The sequence below is a fragment of the Colius striatus genome, chromosome W, assembly GCF_028858725.1.
Source record: "Colius striatus isolate bColStr4 chromosome W, bColStr4.1.hap1, whole genome shotgun sequence".
Lineage (NCBI taxonomy): Eukaryota > Metazoa > Chordata > Aves > Coliiformes > Coliidae > Colius > Colius striatus.
Genome location: NC_084789.1, coordinates 21,484,906 through 21,498,557, shown reverse-complemented (window position 1 = coordinate 21,498,557; position 13,652 = coordinate 21,484,906). Strand labels below are relative to the sequence as shown.

The following is a 13,652-nucleotide window of genomic DNA, read 5'->3' as shown; positions in this document are numbered from 1 at the left end:
TTGGGGGCTAAGAATTGGTCTAATTTTTCAGCTACCCCAAGGGGATCATCTAATAGGGTCCCCATTTCTTTCTTAAAATTTCTTACATCTGTGGTATTTAAAGGGACTGCCACAAACCCAATGCCTCCCTGATTACCTCCGAGGGGTACCTCTCGTAAGGGATATAGAGAAGCTCCCTCAGATGTGGCAGTCCTACTTCTCGTACATGCAGCCGGAGGTAGATCTAATTCCGGTGCTGTTGGTGGTGGAGGCAGGGGCAACGGTGGTGCTGGTGGAGGTACTACGGCCACTAGAGGGGGAGCCGCCGCCGGAGGTGGATTGTTAGGATATGGAGGCGGTAAGTTATCCAGTGGCTCCCATTTATCATCTTTTTCCTTTACTTTTCCATTTTTATCCCCTTCTTCTTCCTCAAACTTTTCATTTGCTTTCAATGTAAGTATTGAGGCCGGAAAAGGACGTGAAGTCCTAATCCATAATCCTGCATAATCACTTTCCTCCTGACTAAAAGGTTCCTTTGAATTAACGTATATATTTAAGGCCTGGCAAATCCAGTCCTCAAAAGATCCAAAAACAGGCCAAAAGATATGTGACTTTAAAGGTTTCTTTGGCCATTCAATTATACAATATTGGACTAATTTTAATTTACTTTTTCCTTTTCTGGGGCCCCTTTCATTCCAATCCCTAATCATTATTCCTAATGGACTTTCTGATGGTATGTCTGGTAATTTGCTCCCTTTCTTAGGTCCTGGGTCTTTGACTTTTTCTGACCCATCTAGGAATTTTACTGTGGCAATTCCTACAGCCCTTGGTTACCAGTAAGAGTGTCTTGCAGGGGGTTTAGGACCTATCACCCACCCACGAATACTATAGGAATCGCTTTGGTCCTTCACCGGCCAAGTCCCTCGTGGGAGATTGGAACCGCGGTTAGAAGACCTCCACACTCGCTTCGGAACCAGGTTCCGTCTCAATCACACTCTTACACACACAGGCAACCGAAACCCACCCAACCGAACGGGATAAGTCTTAAATACTTACAACTCTGTCGTCTTCGTTTGGATCTTTGTGCGCAGAATTATGGGCAAAATAAACTGCTGCAGCCGGCAAGGGAGCTCATAAAAATCAAATTCTTTGCTTGCCCCTATTCAGGTTCAGGCTGGTGTTAGTCCTGACCCGACCTGATCAGGAGCCACCAAATGGTGGGGCGCCCCTCCTAAATCAAGTCAGAATTCAGGAACCAAGACCATCCCGGACGAGCCCCCAATTGTGATAAATGAAGTATCCCCAAGCAGGATTCCGGTTGAGTTTAGAAATTTATTGGATGAAGAAGAGCAAGCAAACAGCGCTGGGTGCACTGAGAGTCTCTGCTCTATCAGGATGCACCCCTGTCACATCCCGAGTTCGCATTAAGTAGGGAAGGCCTTATACGTATTCATGACTTTTCCTCGAAGGGGCTGAAAAATGTTAATCATTTCTGGGAAAGGGTCCTCTGCTTCTGGCGCATGCTTTGTTCCATCTCGGAGGGGGGTCTTTTTCACCCTCCCTAGGTGATCCTCGGAGGAAGTCAGCAGTCCTCCTCACGGTGTCCCCCAGGCGACCTCCATGTGTCCCCCAGGCGACCTCTGCAAAACCGGTTCAAGCCAATCTCCCCAAAACATCTGCCAAGCTGCTGTTACAAGAAGCAGAAACACCCTCCTTATCAAAACCTGGTTCAAGCTAGTCCTCCAGGACACCTGTCAAGCTGCCGCCACGAAAAGCAAGAACAAGTTACACAAGAACAAATAAAGTTACCAAAAATTATCATCCATATTCGTTGATCCACATTGACACGAATCAAGGGAACGCATTTCACAGTAGCATTTTAGTCTGGCAAGGTACCTGTAAGGCCGGATATGCAGTGACCACCACAGACAAGGTAATAGAATCAAACCCTCTACCTATTAGGACCTCAGCCCAGAAGGCAGAAATTATTGCCTTAACCAGAGCATTAGAACTTGCAGCTGGGAATAAGATAAATATATGGACAGATTCTAAGTGTGCCTTTGGAGTTGTGCACACCCATGGAGTGATCTGGAAAGAATGTGGATTTTTAACAAGCCAAGGGAAACATATTAAACATGCACATGCAGAAGAGATACTTTGTGGGAAACCAAGATGCAGGACTCAATACAGCGTGAGAAAGCAGCAGACTGGCACGTGAACACAGCATGCACATGTAGCTGATTGGAGGAACCTCTGTCTGAACAGGAGATTCAAGAAGCAAACAAATTATCAGCACAGCTGCTCTGAAGGCCACTGAAAAAAAACAATCCCAATTAGAAGGAACTAAGGGGAGTATAAGTAAAGGAGATGCTTGTACAATAAACAATTTTGATTTGTCTTCTGCTTGCACCATAACTGGGGTCAGTGTCTTCACCTGCTGCAAATGGCACCCAATGTCAGGCTCCCCTTACATTAAGGGTCCCTGTGGGGTGATCCTTACATTAAGGATCCCAGGCGAAGACTTCACAAGAGCATTTCAGAACTCCGCTCTGGCAGCACAGCCCAACCGAACCACAGGGGGATGAGGATCACACACCATGCGCGTCCACACCTTTCTGCAGGACAGAAGGTGAGCAGTCGGGAATGGGAGTCATGGGGAATTAGTCACCCGGGAACAACAAATAAATCTACATGTGTTACTCCACATCTTGGACAATCAGCAGCGAACTGTGCCTACACTGTTTTTAGTAACTTTTCTTGATTGAGTTCAAAAGAATGTGCCAGACTTCCCTCCTGTGGGTGCTTTTGACACGGGAATGTGGACTAAAATAGGTGAAAAGCTCTGGGATGCGGCCACCAGAAATGATAAAAAAGCTGTGCAACATCTGCTAGTGTGGCGCTAGGTGTTCAAAGCCTTAGAGCAAATGCGTAAGGAGTCAAAAGATAAACGGCCACAGTTTTCAGCAGTGGGACGCTCAGATTCTAAGGAGGAGAATCTTTTTCCTTTTGACCCTGGCTCTATTGATTCTGAGCAAGGACAGGATTTATTTCCTCACAATGATGAGTGTAGAGAGGTTAACTGGATAGGGGACGTGGACTTCACTCCGTCCGAGGGGCACGGCGGGAAGGAGTCCAGGAACAGAAAAGCACAAGCAGTTTGTGCAGCGTTGACAGGTGCTGGAGCAGTGCAGGGTGCTGAGGCAGAAACAGCTGCCTGCGGTCCCCGGTGGCTCCCCTGAAGCCGAAGGTGGCGTGGGCCCGCAGTAGAGCTGACAGAAGCCCAGTAGCCCCTGGAGACCTCCCCACCATCTGCTAAAATGGCGGCCATAGACTGCGAGATGGTGGGAACTGAGCCCGGCGGGCACACCAGTGACACTTCCTTTCAACCTTAACTCTTTTGTGTCAATAGAATCCAGAAAGCAGAGATCCTCTTTTGATCATAGAATGTGTCTTTTTGCCTCGTGCTTTTTCAAAAGCAATCACTTCATGAGTAGAGATGCACTCTATGTTGATCCACAAAGGAAGGTTCCATTTGCACACTTTGAAAGCATCAGATCCTGATGTAATTTATGTACCTAGTAATTAAAGGGACCTGGACTGTATGACTGCAGAATCACTGACCATGCAGACTGCTCTTGCAGAATTTACTGGGCAAATATCTGTACGTTTACCTAAACATGTATTGTTAAATTATCTCTGTGACTTTCCTCTAGGAGCTAAAGTTCTGTTGTCTCATGTACCTCTTACCAAAGGTATCACTGTATTTACTGATGGGTCTGGGAAAACACATCGTGCAGTGGTGCTCTGGAGGACACATGACTGGAATCAGGACATTCAGATAATCAAAGGCTCACCTCAAGTGGTGGAGCTTGCTGTGGTAGCTCGAGCATTTCAGTTATTTCCAACAACTAACCTTAATATTGTTTCTGATTCTCTTTATGTTACAGGTATAGTGAAGGAGATCAAAAGTTCTTTTTGAAGGAAGTCAATAATCCTGAACTGTTTATCCAGCTTAAAATATTGTGGTATTATGTTTCAAGGCTTTCACACATATTTTATCACTCGTGCGCTCACACACATCTTTGCCTGGACCTTTGACAGAGGGTAATCGTATTGCAGATCATGCTACAGTAGCTTTGGCTACCCCTCACTTATTTCAATAAGATGAACTTTCACATAACTTTTTTCACCAAAACAGATGAGCATTGCAAAAACAATTTCAATTAACCACAGAAGAAGCTCTCACCCCAATGCCTCAAATGGGAGTCGATCCTCGTGGCATCTCTCCTTTACAGATTTGGCAAACAGATGTAACTCATATTACTGAATTTGGTTGTCTTAAATTTGTGCATGTCACCATAGACACATATTCTGCATTTATTTTTGCCACTGCACACACGGGAGAAAAAAGTCATGACGTACACCGTCACTGGTTTGCTGCTTTTGCATCTATGGGAGTCTCACAGCATATTAAAACTGACAATGGGCCTACATTTATATCAAGAGCCATACAACTATTGTTACAAGAATGGGGCATCCGACACACAACAGGAATTCCACACTCGCCCAAATGCTGACTAAACAAAAGAGGGGGAATATGGGGGATACACCTTCTGAACGGTTATGGAAAGCCACATTTGTGTTAAATGTTTTAAATCGTTATCATGCAGATATGACACGTGAATTGCCATTTTGGGGTTTCTCCTATGTTCTAGACACAGCCTTTGGTCCATGTCCAAGACATGGCTATGGGACAATGGGAAGGACCCTTGCATTTAATAACTTGGGGACAGGGATATACTTGTGTCTCCACAGGACCAAAGTGGGTTCCTGCACGATACATTCGGTCCCATCTGACAAATGAGAATATAATGCTGAGCGGAGCGACACCAGAGGAGTTCACAGGAATGGGATTTTTGTCCTTACAGGAATACTGTTATGGGTAACACCAAAAGGATGGGCAGTCACACAGCCCCGACAGAATGTCTGGGTCACTTCAGCAAATGTCACAGGACAAGATACTCTGTCATAGTTCAGCTACACCTACTGTTTTTCTACTTACTTGGTAGGAGTTCTTCTGAGTAACCAAAGATGGCTTAAATTGTGTGAGGGTACTGGGGTAAAGGCTGTAATAGTATTTCCAATAAAATAATCGATGGATGGATGCCATATTTGCTACGAGCAGCATTAGAGCTGTAAGAACTAAACCTATGTGGAACAATGAGGGCTAATTGACGCTTTTATATAAATTACACTGATAGAAATCAAAGCAAAACTTGGTTGGTAAATGGCTCAACACTTGTACATAAAAAGGATAGCCTGTGGTGTAATGATACCATATGTAGTATTCCACGGGGAACTAATACTCCTATCCAGCTTCCTCATTTGCTTGTTGCTTGCCTTGTATTGCAGAATTTGTGCGCTTTATGATTGCAAGAACAATGAGTCAAGTACTGCATGCTCAGCTACAGACTGTGCTGCTTCTTCAGCAATTAAACAAAGAAGAGGGAGATGTGGGAAACCAAGATGCAGGATTCAATACAGTGTGAGAAAGAAGTGGACTGATGTGTGAACACAGTGTGCACATGCAGCTGATTGGAGGAGCCTCTGCCTGAACAGGAGATGCATGTAGCAAACAAGTTATCAGCACAGCTGCTCTGAAGGCCACTGAACAAAACCAATCCTGATTAGAAGGAACTAAGGGGGATATAAGTAAAGGGGATGCTTGTACAATTAAATATTCCAATTCCGTTTCTACTTGCACCATAACCGGGGTCCATGTCTTCACTTGCTGCAATACTTCATTTATTGGAAGCAGTGCAACTGCCAATTTAAGTTGCAATCATGCATTTTCAAGGACACATGAAGGGTAACACTGATCCAGAAAGAGGTAACAGATTATCTGATAATGAGGCTAAGCAGGCTTCAGAAAAGAAACCTGGAGGTCAAATTTTAACTTTAATTCCGACTAATACAAATAGTGAATTAGGTGAAAAAGAAGATGTTAAGTAGTCTAAATTAGATCAAGAATGAATGTCAGAACTTGGGGTACAACTCCCTCCTAAAGGATGGGCACAACTAGAGGATGTAAGGATAATATTACCCTCCACCCTGATTTGGGGTTTAGTTAAGACAGAACATGGTAAGACCCATTGGAGAGCAGATGCTCTGTGCAAATATATGTCAGAAATGGATAGGAAGGAATTTTATACTACCATTCAACAGGTAACGAGACAATGTGAAATATACTTAAAGAATAATCCCAATATAAGGAACTGGGTACAATTGGGCACAATCAGAAAAGGAAATGATCTAGGAGATGTTTGGCAAATTGATTTCTCTGAACTCCCAAGAAAAAGGGGTTAGCAGTACCAGTTGGTACAGACAGATACCTTTTCTGGATGGCCAGAAGCTTTCCCTTGCAGAACGAACAAGGCAACAGAAGTAACTAAGGTATTACTAAATGAAATAATACCTCGATTTGGGGTACCTACAGTCATTTCATCAGATAGAGGACCACACTTTTGTGCACAAGTAGTGCAACAAGTGAGCAAGCTATTGGGAATTGATTGGCAATTACACACTCCTTACAGGCCAAAAGCAAGTGGACAAATGGAGAAAATTAACCATTTGATAAAACAACAAATAGCCAAAATATGCCAAGAGGCAAATCTGCATTGATATCAAGCATTGCCAGTAGCTTTGCTCGGGATACATGTAGAACCTAGGGCTAAAGAAAATTTCAGCCCTTTTGAGATATTATATGGGAGACCATATCACACTGAGTATAAAGGAGAAGACCTAAGTCAGGAGAGTCTTACCTGCAGAATTATGTGATATCTCTGGGAAAACAGTTGAAACAAATCAGTAAGAATATATTGGGAACCAGGGTCAAGGGCTTGGATCACCCTATACACTCTTTTAACCCTGGAGACTGGGTTTATGTTAAGAATTTTTCAGATGATCCTCTTTGGGAGAAGTGGGATGGACCATATCAAGTGCTGTTAACAACTTTCATAGCCATCAAGATACGAGAGCGAGCTGCCTGGATTCATTACTCCTGAGTGAGAAGGGCCCCAGAAGAACACGAACCTCTGAACCTCAAGGAACTTTGAAGTTGAAACTGCGGAGGCAGCAAAATGAGGAGTAACTGTGTTTATTTAATGGTATTGTTCTTTGGAACCCTTACTGTTTGGAAAGACAATATTTATGTACAGTTAATGCAGGCAACTGAATGGGCTTTAAATCTGACTGTTGGATATGTACAGCTCTTCCTAGAAGTAATATGGAAATACCTTTGTTTGGAATTGCTGCCATTAATTGGTCTTCAGGCCCACCTGCATGGATAACCCTGATAGGAAAAAGTGAGTGAGATCATCCAAAAAGTGAGATCATCCAGTCCAACTCCCCTGCCAAAGCAGGTCCACCCAGATCAGGTCTCGAAGGACCAGTTTCTTCTTCTAGCCTTTCCTCTTCCTCCTCTTCTGCCCTTACTAATCGATGATATGGACTTGACCTCCTTATCCACTGCTTCTTTTTCACTACTGGGGCAACCACTGTGGTTGTTGTTTGATTCCCTGACTCAACCATGGTAGTCTTAGGTATAGTTTGAATTTCCACCTCGGCCATAGTTCTCTGAGAGGACTGAACTGTGACTGACTCAACCATGTTGGTCTCAGGTACCGTTTGAGTTTCCATTTCAATCATAGTTCTCTGAGAGGACTGGAATGCAGCTCAGTAGGCAGAGGCTAGGCCCCAATATAGTGCCTGAACCTGATGGGCCTCATTAGGGTAGGTAAGACACCCTTCTATCAGGTGGCGTGCCAGTAAAGCAGGGTTTTTTATCTGTTCAGGTGTAAAATCCCAGGTTACAGGAGGTGATAACTGTCCTAGGAATTTGCCCAAATTCATCCACACACCCTGCCACCCAGGGACTGGCCGCTTCAGGGGGCATTTTAACATGTTTCCATTGCAAATTTGTACTCTCTGATACCCAGATGAGTCCAGATTCCACAAGATATATAATATACCAACCATGTTAATTAGTAATATTAAAACTCTCGTATAAGGGTGACTAAGGACCTGGGAAGTCTGTGTAACAAAATTGTCTAGATCAGTCCGAGCTGAGGGGAAAGAGGTGCTTTGCCCCATGACCTCCACAAGATAGCTGCCACAGCACAGTAAATTCATCAGTAACAGAATGAGACTTGCTATTATTATTTGGGCCATCATGTTCCCAGGCCCTTTCATCCTTTTCACAAAATTATATAGTCAGCTTAGCAAAGCTATCAAGGTTAAAGCACAGCACAGAGTCAGTGTTAGTAGCATCATGTTCCCAAACATTACAAAGTGTAAGATAAGCTGCATAACAGCAAGGCTCCGTGACCAGCACGGGAACTTTGCACTCATTGACTTACTGTAATTGCAATGCAGTTAATGTAAAACTGCTATTATCTCGTCCCTGTTCAGGCGCCAAAAGGGCTGTGGTAGTTTGAGCCTGGCTGGATGCCAGGTGCCCACTACACCGCTTTACCCCCCACCTCCTCAGCAAGCCAGGGAAGGGGAGAAAATAAGATGGGAGTCTCGTGGGTTGAGATAAAAGCAGTTTAATAAAGAAGCAGCAAAGCCGCGCGCGCGGGAAGCAAAGCAAAAGCAGATAAAGCTGTTACTCTCTACTTCCCATCAGCAGCGATGTCCGGCCACCTCCCGAGAAGCAGGGCTTCAGTACGCGTAGCGGTTGCTTTGGGAAGGCCAGAAATGAATCTCGCCTCGCCTCCCTGCTCCTCTCCCCCAGTTTATATTACTGAGCTGAGGTCATATGGTATGGAATATCTCCTTGGTCAGCCTGGGTCAGCTGTCCTGGCCATAGTCCCTCCCAAGATCATGCCCACCCACAGCTATTGGTGAAGGTGGGGGAAGGAATGCTGGAGGGACAGCCCTGATGTTGTGCGAGCGGTAGTCATAATATTGATATCAACAGTAAGCACAGCACTGCAGGAGCTGCTGTGGAAAATCACTACCATCCCAGACCCACTACAAGGTCACACAGGAATGCCTCTAGATGAGGCTTCACCAGGGCAGAATCAAGTCCCTCTCTAGTTTTGCTGTAGACCCCTTTAGAAGGCTGCTCTTCAGTCTGAAGTCTTCCCCTCTCCAGGCTGAACAATCCTAACTCTCTCAGCCTGTCTTCATAGGAGAGTTGCTCCAGCCCTCTGATCAACTTCATGGCCTTCTCTGGAAATGTTCCAGCAGCTCCGTGTCCTCCTTATGTTGGGGGCCCCCAGAACTGGATACAGTACTGCAGGTAGGGTCTCACCAGAGTGGAGTAGAAGGGTAAAATCGACTCCCTTGACCTGCTGGCCACATAACATTGGTGATTTTTATGAGGAGTGGCTTTGGTCTCCTGGCTACCTGGTGGTGTTGGTGGCAGGATGTAGTACCAACAAGACCTGGGCCAACTATACTGAATGTGCTCTGCTCTTCTCCTCCAAGAGCTGCAGCTGCCAGAAGGTGACCTGTCCTGGCCAAGGAAAGGGAAAAGGGATGGGGATGGGCACCAGTGGGAGTAGGGAGCTCTTCCTCCCCTTCCCCCTCCCCAAACAAACCCTCCCTTTGTGCTCTCACCCTGAGGGCACTGGGCTGAGGAGGGCTGGTGGAGCTCAGCCCTTCTCTTCCAGGAGGTGTTTGACCGTCTGCACCTGATGTACACCATTGGCTACTCCATCTCCCTGGCCTTCCTCATTGTTGCTGTCTGCATCCTCTCCTATTTCAAGTAGGGAGAAGCCCAAAGCCCCATCCCCATGTCAGGGAGAACCATCCCATCCCCTGAGAGTGAGCAGAAACCATCCCCAAAGCTCAGCACAAACATCAGACTAATTCCCCAAAGCCCAAACCACTCAGGTACAACCAGCTCCACCCTGCCCCTGTTGCCATTGCCACCTCCCTTACCCCTAAATCTGCCTTCTGTACCCATGGCAGGGCTGACACCCTGAGCTCCACCTTCCCTGGGACCCCCTTCCCCTTGCCTGAGCCCCTGTGTGAGGAGCTCTTTGGGGGTTGGGCTCATGTCTCACCTCCTTCTCCACAGGCGCCTGCACTGCACACGCAACTACATCCACGTCCACCTCTTCACCTCCTTCATCTGCCGGGCTCTCAGCATCTTCCTCAAGGACATGGTGCTCTACTCAGGCAATGAGACAAGCAAGATGAGGGAGGAAGACTTCAAAGCAGGAATGAGTCCCTCTCAGTCAACAGAGCCACTTGGCAAGTGGGGCACTGAGAACAGAGCCAGGAGCAAGGGGATTTGGGAGCCTTGGTGTAAGGGGTTGTGCTTGGGACCCTCCCCAGGTGAGGCTTGTGGTTGGGATGTAGATATAGGAGCTTCTTCCTTCTTCAGAGGGGATGGAGAACCACAGACAACTCTGCTCCACTCCTCCCCATGCTGGGCTGAGCTCAAGGGGAAATCCCTTTCCTGTGGGAAAGAGCTGGAGCAGCCAGTCCTCAGCAGATGCTGGAACACTCCAGGGGAGCTGTAGCTCCCTGCAAGATGAGGAACGAATCGCTTTTGGGACACAGCCTGAGTTTGGCTGCCAGAGAGCAAAAGCCACCAGGGTTTGCTTTCAGGGGACAGCCTGGTACAGGCATCTTGCTGACCCTACACCCACAGGTTGGCTGCAAGGTGGTGGTGACTCTCTTCCTCTATTTTCTGGCCACCAACCACTACTGGATCCTGGTGGAAGGTCTCTACCTGCACAGCCTGATCTTCATGGCCTTCCTCTCCAACAAGAACTACCTGTGGGTCCTCATCATCATTGGCTGGGGTAAGCACGGACCCCCCCCCTAGACCCCCAATCCAATGCTGTGGCCACTGAGACCAGCTGGGAGCTGTGGCACCAGCCATGGCTGAGTGGCACCAAGTGCCCAGATAAAGGTGAGGGGATGCAGCCCAGCTGCCAGGAACTGCTTTGGATTGATGACATGATGCTTCATCCAAGCTCCTCACCGTGGTTCTGCCTTTCCAGGTCTCCCTGCTGTGTTTGTGTCCATCTGGGACAGTGTCAGGGCTTCTCTGGCTGATACACAGTACATAGGTTCCACCCTCTGCCAGTGAAATGCTGCTTGAGAGGGAGCTGGAAGATGGCAAATTTCCTTCCCAGGATGTTCAGGATTCTCCAAGGTGATTCTTTGCTGCTTTCTCAGGTGCTATGACCTCAGTGCAGGGAACATGAAGTGGATTTATCAAGTGCCCATCTTGGCCTCCATCGTGGTAAGAATCCTGTGGTTGAATCTCCCATGGGAGGGGAAAAAGGGATCAACTGAGCCCCAGAGCTGTTTGTGGTGGGGTCAGACCCTCAGGCACCCCAGCACCCAGGGAGGGCCCCTGTGATGCAGAGGAGTGTGGGGACACTGGTCCCACCCTGCTCTGCCCACAGCATCACCCCCACATCCCTGCCTGCAGCTGCTTGTCCTCACCTCAGGAAGCTTCCAGTGTAACCCTGAGGTCTCTCCAGGCATCAAAAGCCTGGTGAGTATGTGTATGTTGGCAGGTGAACTTCTTCCTCAACATCATGAGGGTGTTGGCCTCCAAGCTCTGTGAGACAACCACAGGGAAGCTGGACCCCAGACAGCTTGCCTTGTCCTGCTGCAAGGGGGCTGCCAGGGCCCAGCAGCTCACAGCTCTCTCCTCTCAGGAAGCTGCTCAAGTCCACACTGGTGCTGATGCCCCTTTTTGGGGTGCACTACGTGGTGTTCATGGCAATGCCCTACACTGATGTCTCTGGGGTGCTGTGGCAGAACCAGATGCATTATGAGATGCTCTTCAACTCCTCTCAGGTAAGTCAAGCTTAGGGCTGCCTGTCTGCTCCAAACCAGCCAGGCCTGGCTCAGGGCTTAAGCTCCACCTCTGTCTCTTTTGGCAGGGTTTCTTTGTGGCTTTTATCTACTGCTTTTGCAATGGGGAGGCAAGTTAGAGATGTGTTGCAGCTTCTGGAGGGTTGGGGGGGGGAGTTAACCCTGCAGCCCCCAGGCTGAGATAACCAGAGGGGAAAAAAGCTTGGAGACAATCCCTCTGAGGAAAGGCAAAGTCAAAGCATTAAGAGGGAAAAGCACAGGGAAGGGAAGAGCCAAAGCAAGGAGAAAGGGGAAAGGGAGAAGGGGGAAAGGGAGAAGGGGGAAAGGGAGAAGGGGGAAAGGGGGAAGGGGGAAAGGGGGAAGGGGGAAAGGGGGAAGGGGGAAAGGGGGAAGGGGGAAAGGGGGAAGGGGGAAGGGGGAAAGGGGGAAGAAGGAAGAAGGAGAAGGGAGGAGAAGGAGGAGGGAGAAGGGGGAGAAAGGAGAAGGGAGGAGAAGGGGGAGAAAGAAGAAGGAGAAAGGAGAAAGGAAAAGGGAGGAGAAGGGAAGTGAAAAAGGGAAAGGGGAGAAAGGGCTGTTTCGGTGTCTCTGGCCCGCAGGTGCAGGCAGAGATCAGGAAAGCCTATTTCCAGAGGAGCCTGGCGCTGGACCTGAAGCAGAAAGCCCGCGGCAACAGCGGGGCGGGGAGCTGCTGCTCAGCCGGCCCCACCTCCCAGGGCACCAGCCTCCAGCCCAGCAGCAGCCTCGGCGGCAGCTTGGCAGAGCGAGGGGGCTGCCAGCAGCAGGGGCTGGCCCTGCCCGGCCCCTCCAGCCTCCCGGGCTCCGCCTCCCCCGGCCGCGGGGATGCAGGATAGGAGGCACAAAGGCTGCGGGGTGGCCACAGTGGATTTAGCAGCCCTGAGCCAGACTCACCCGAACCTCACCCAAGAGCTAGAGACCACGCTGTGAAGAGGGTGTTGCCCCACTGTGCCTTCGAAGATGCTGAGCCTCGTGCTTTAGGCTTTTTGCCTGGAAGAGCTGGGGGAGGGGGAGCAGCTGGAACAAAGCAGCTCCCCCCTTCCCTCCCAGCCGGGGGGGGGGGGGGGGAGGGGGGCAAAGGGCCCATTTGCTCTCCCTCCTCCCACCTCCTCAGCCAAGCTCAAACCCTCACTTCCTTCCCCATGCAAGTGGTTGAGTTGAAGTGTCTGTGCGTGCAAAGCCTTGAATCATCACCCCCAAACACCCCTCCCCTGTGCTCAGTCTCCCCTCAGCATTCTGGAGGGCAACCTCAGCTCCAGAGTGTACAAAGCCTCCAGCTCCTCCCCCTTCAGCACCAGGTTGTGGGGCTAGCAGAGCCCACAGAGCTGTTCCTGAGGTTGAAAGGGGGTTAAAAAGTGAATAAAGAGATCATCTGTATGTTTTGGTTCCATCCTTATACTCCATCAGGAGTAGGCACAGCACTGGAAGGCAGTGGGGTGCAAATCACTGCCTGGGGACAGGGGAGAAGGGGAGAAGGGAAAAGGAAGAGGAAAAGGGGAAGGGGAGAAAAGGAAAGGGGAGAAGGGGAAAGGGGGGGAAAGGAGCAAAGGCATTCCCAAGGAGCTGGCAGTGCCCAGCCCTGACAACTGCAAGAACACAGGGGAGGGGAGAATTCCCAGGAGGGGCTGCAGCTGCCAAGGCCACCACCAAGCCCTGGCCCTCAGTACCACACTGACGTGTCTTTTCAATCTCTCCAGGGCTGGAGACTCCCTCACCTCCCTGGGACAGGGGCTGACAACCCTCTCAGGGAAGAAGTTCTGCCTCAGCTCCAACCTGCTTCACTCTGGGGACAAGAGGCTGAAGGGCAG

The 13,652-nt window shown here is 48.8% G+C and overlaps 1 protein-coding gene across 1 annotated transcript; it reads left to right on the top strand.

The window, feature by feature from the left end:
• The first annotated feature begins 205 nt into the window (after positions 1 to 205).
• LOC133628643 (parathyroid hormone/parathyroid hormone-related peptide receptor-like) lies at positions 206 to 12,680 on the top strand. Its single transcript, XM_062017053.1, has 11 exons — positions 206 to 277; positions 9,367 to 9,489; positions 9,657 to 9,751; positions 10,067 to 10,215; positions 10,620 to 10,799; positions 11,001 to 11,061; positions 11,179 to 11,245; positions 11,526 to 11,614; positions 11,670 to 11,811; positions 11,898 to 11,939; positions 12,426 to 12,680. Exons 1-11 carry the CDS (start codon positions 206 to 208, stop codon positions 12,678 to 12,680), a joined length of 1,275 nt encoding a protein of 424 aa, XP_061873037.1.
• Positions 12,681 to 13,652: the final 972 nt, after the last annotated feature.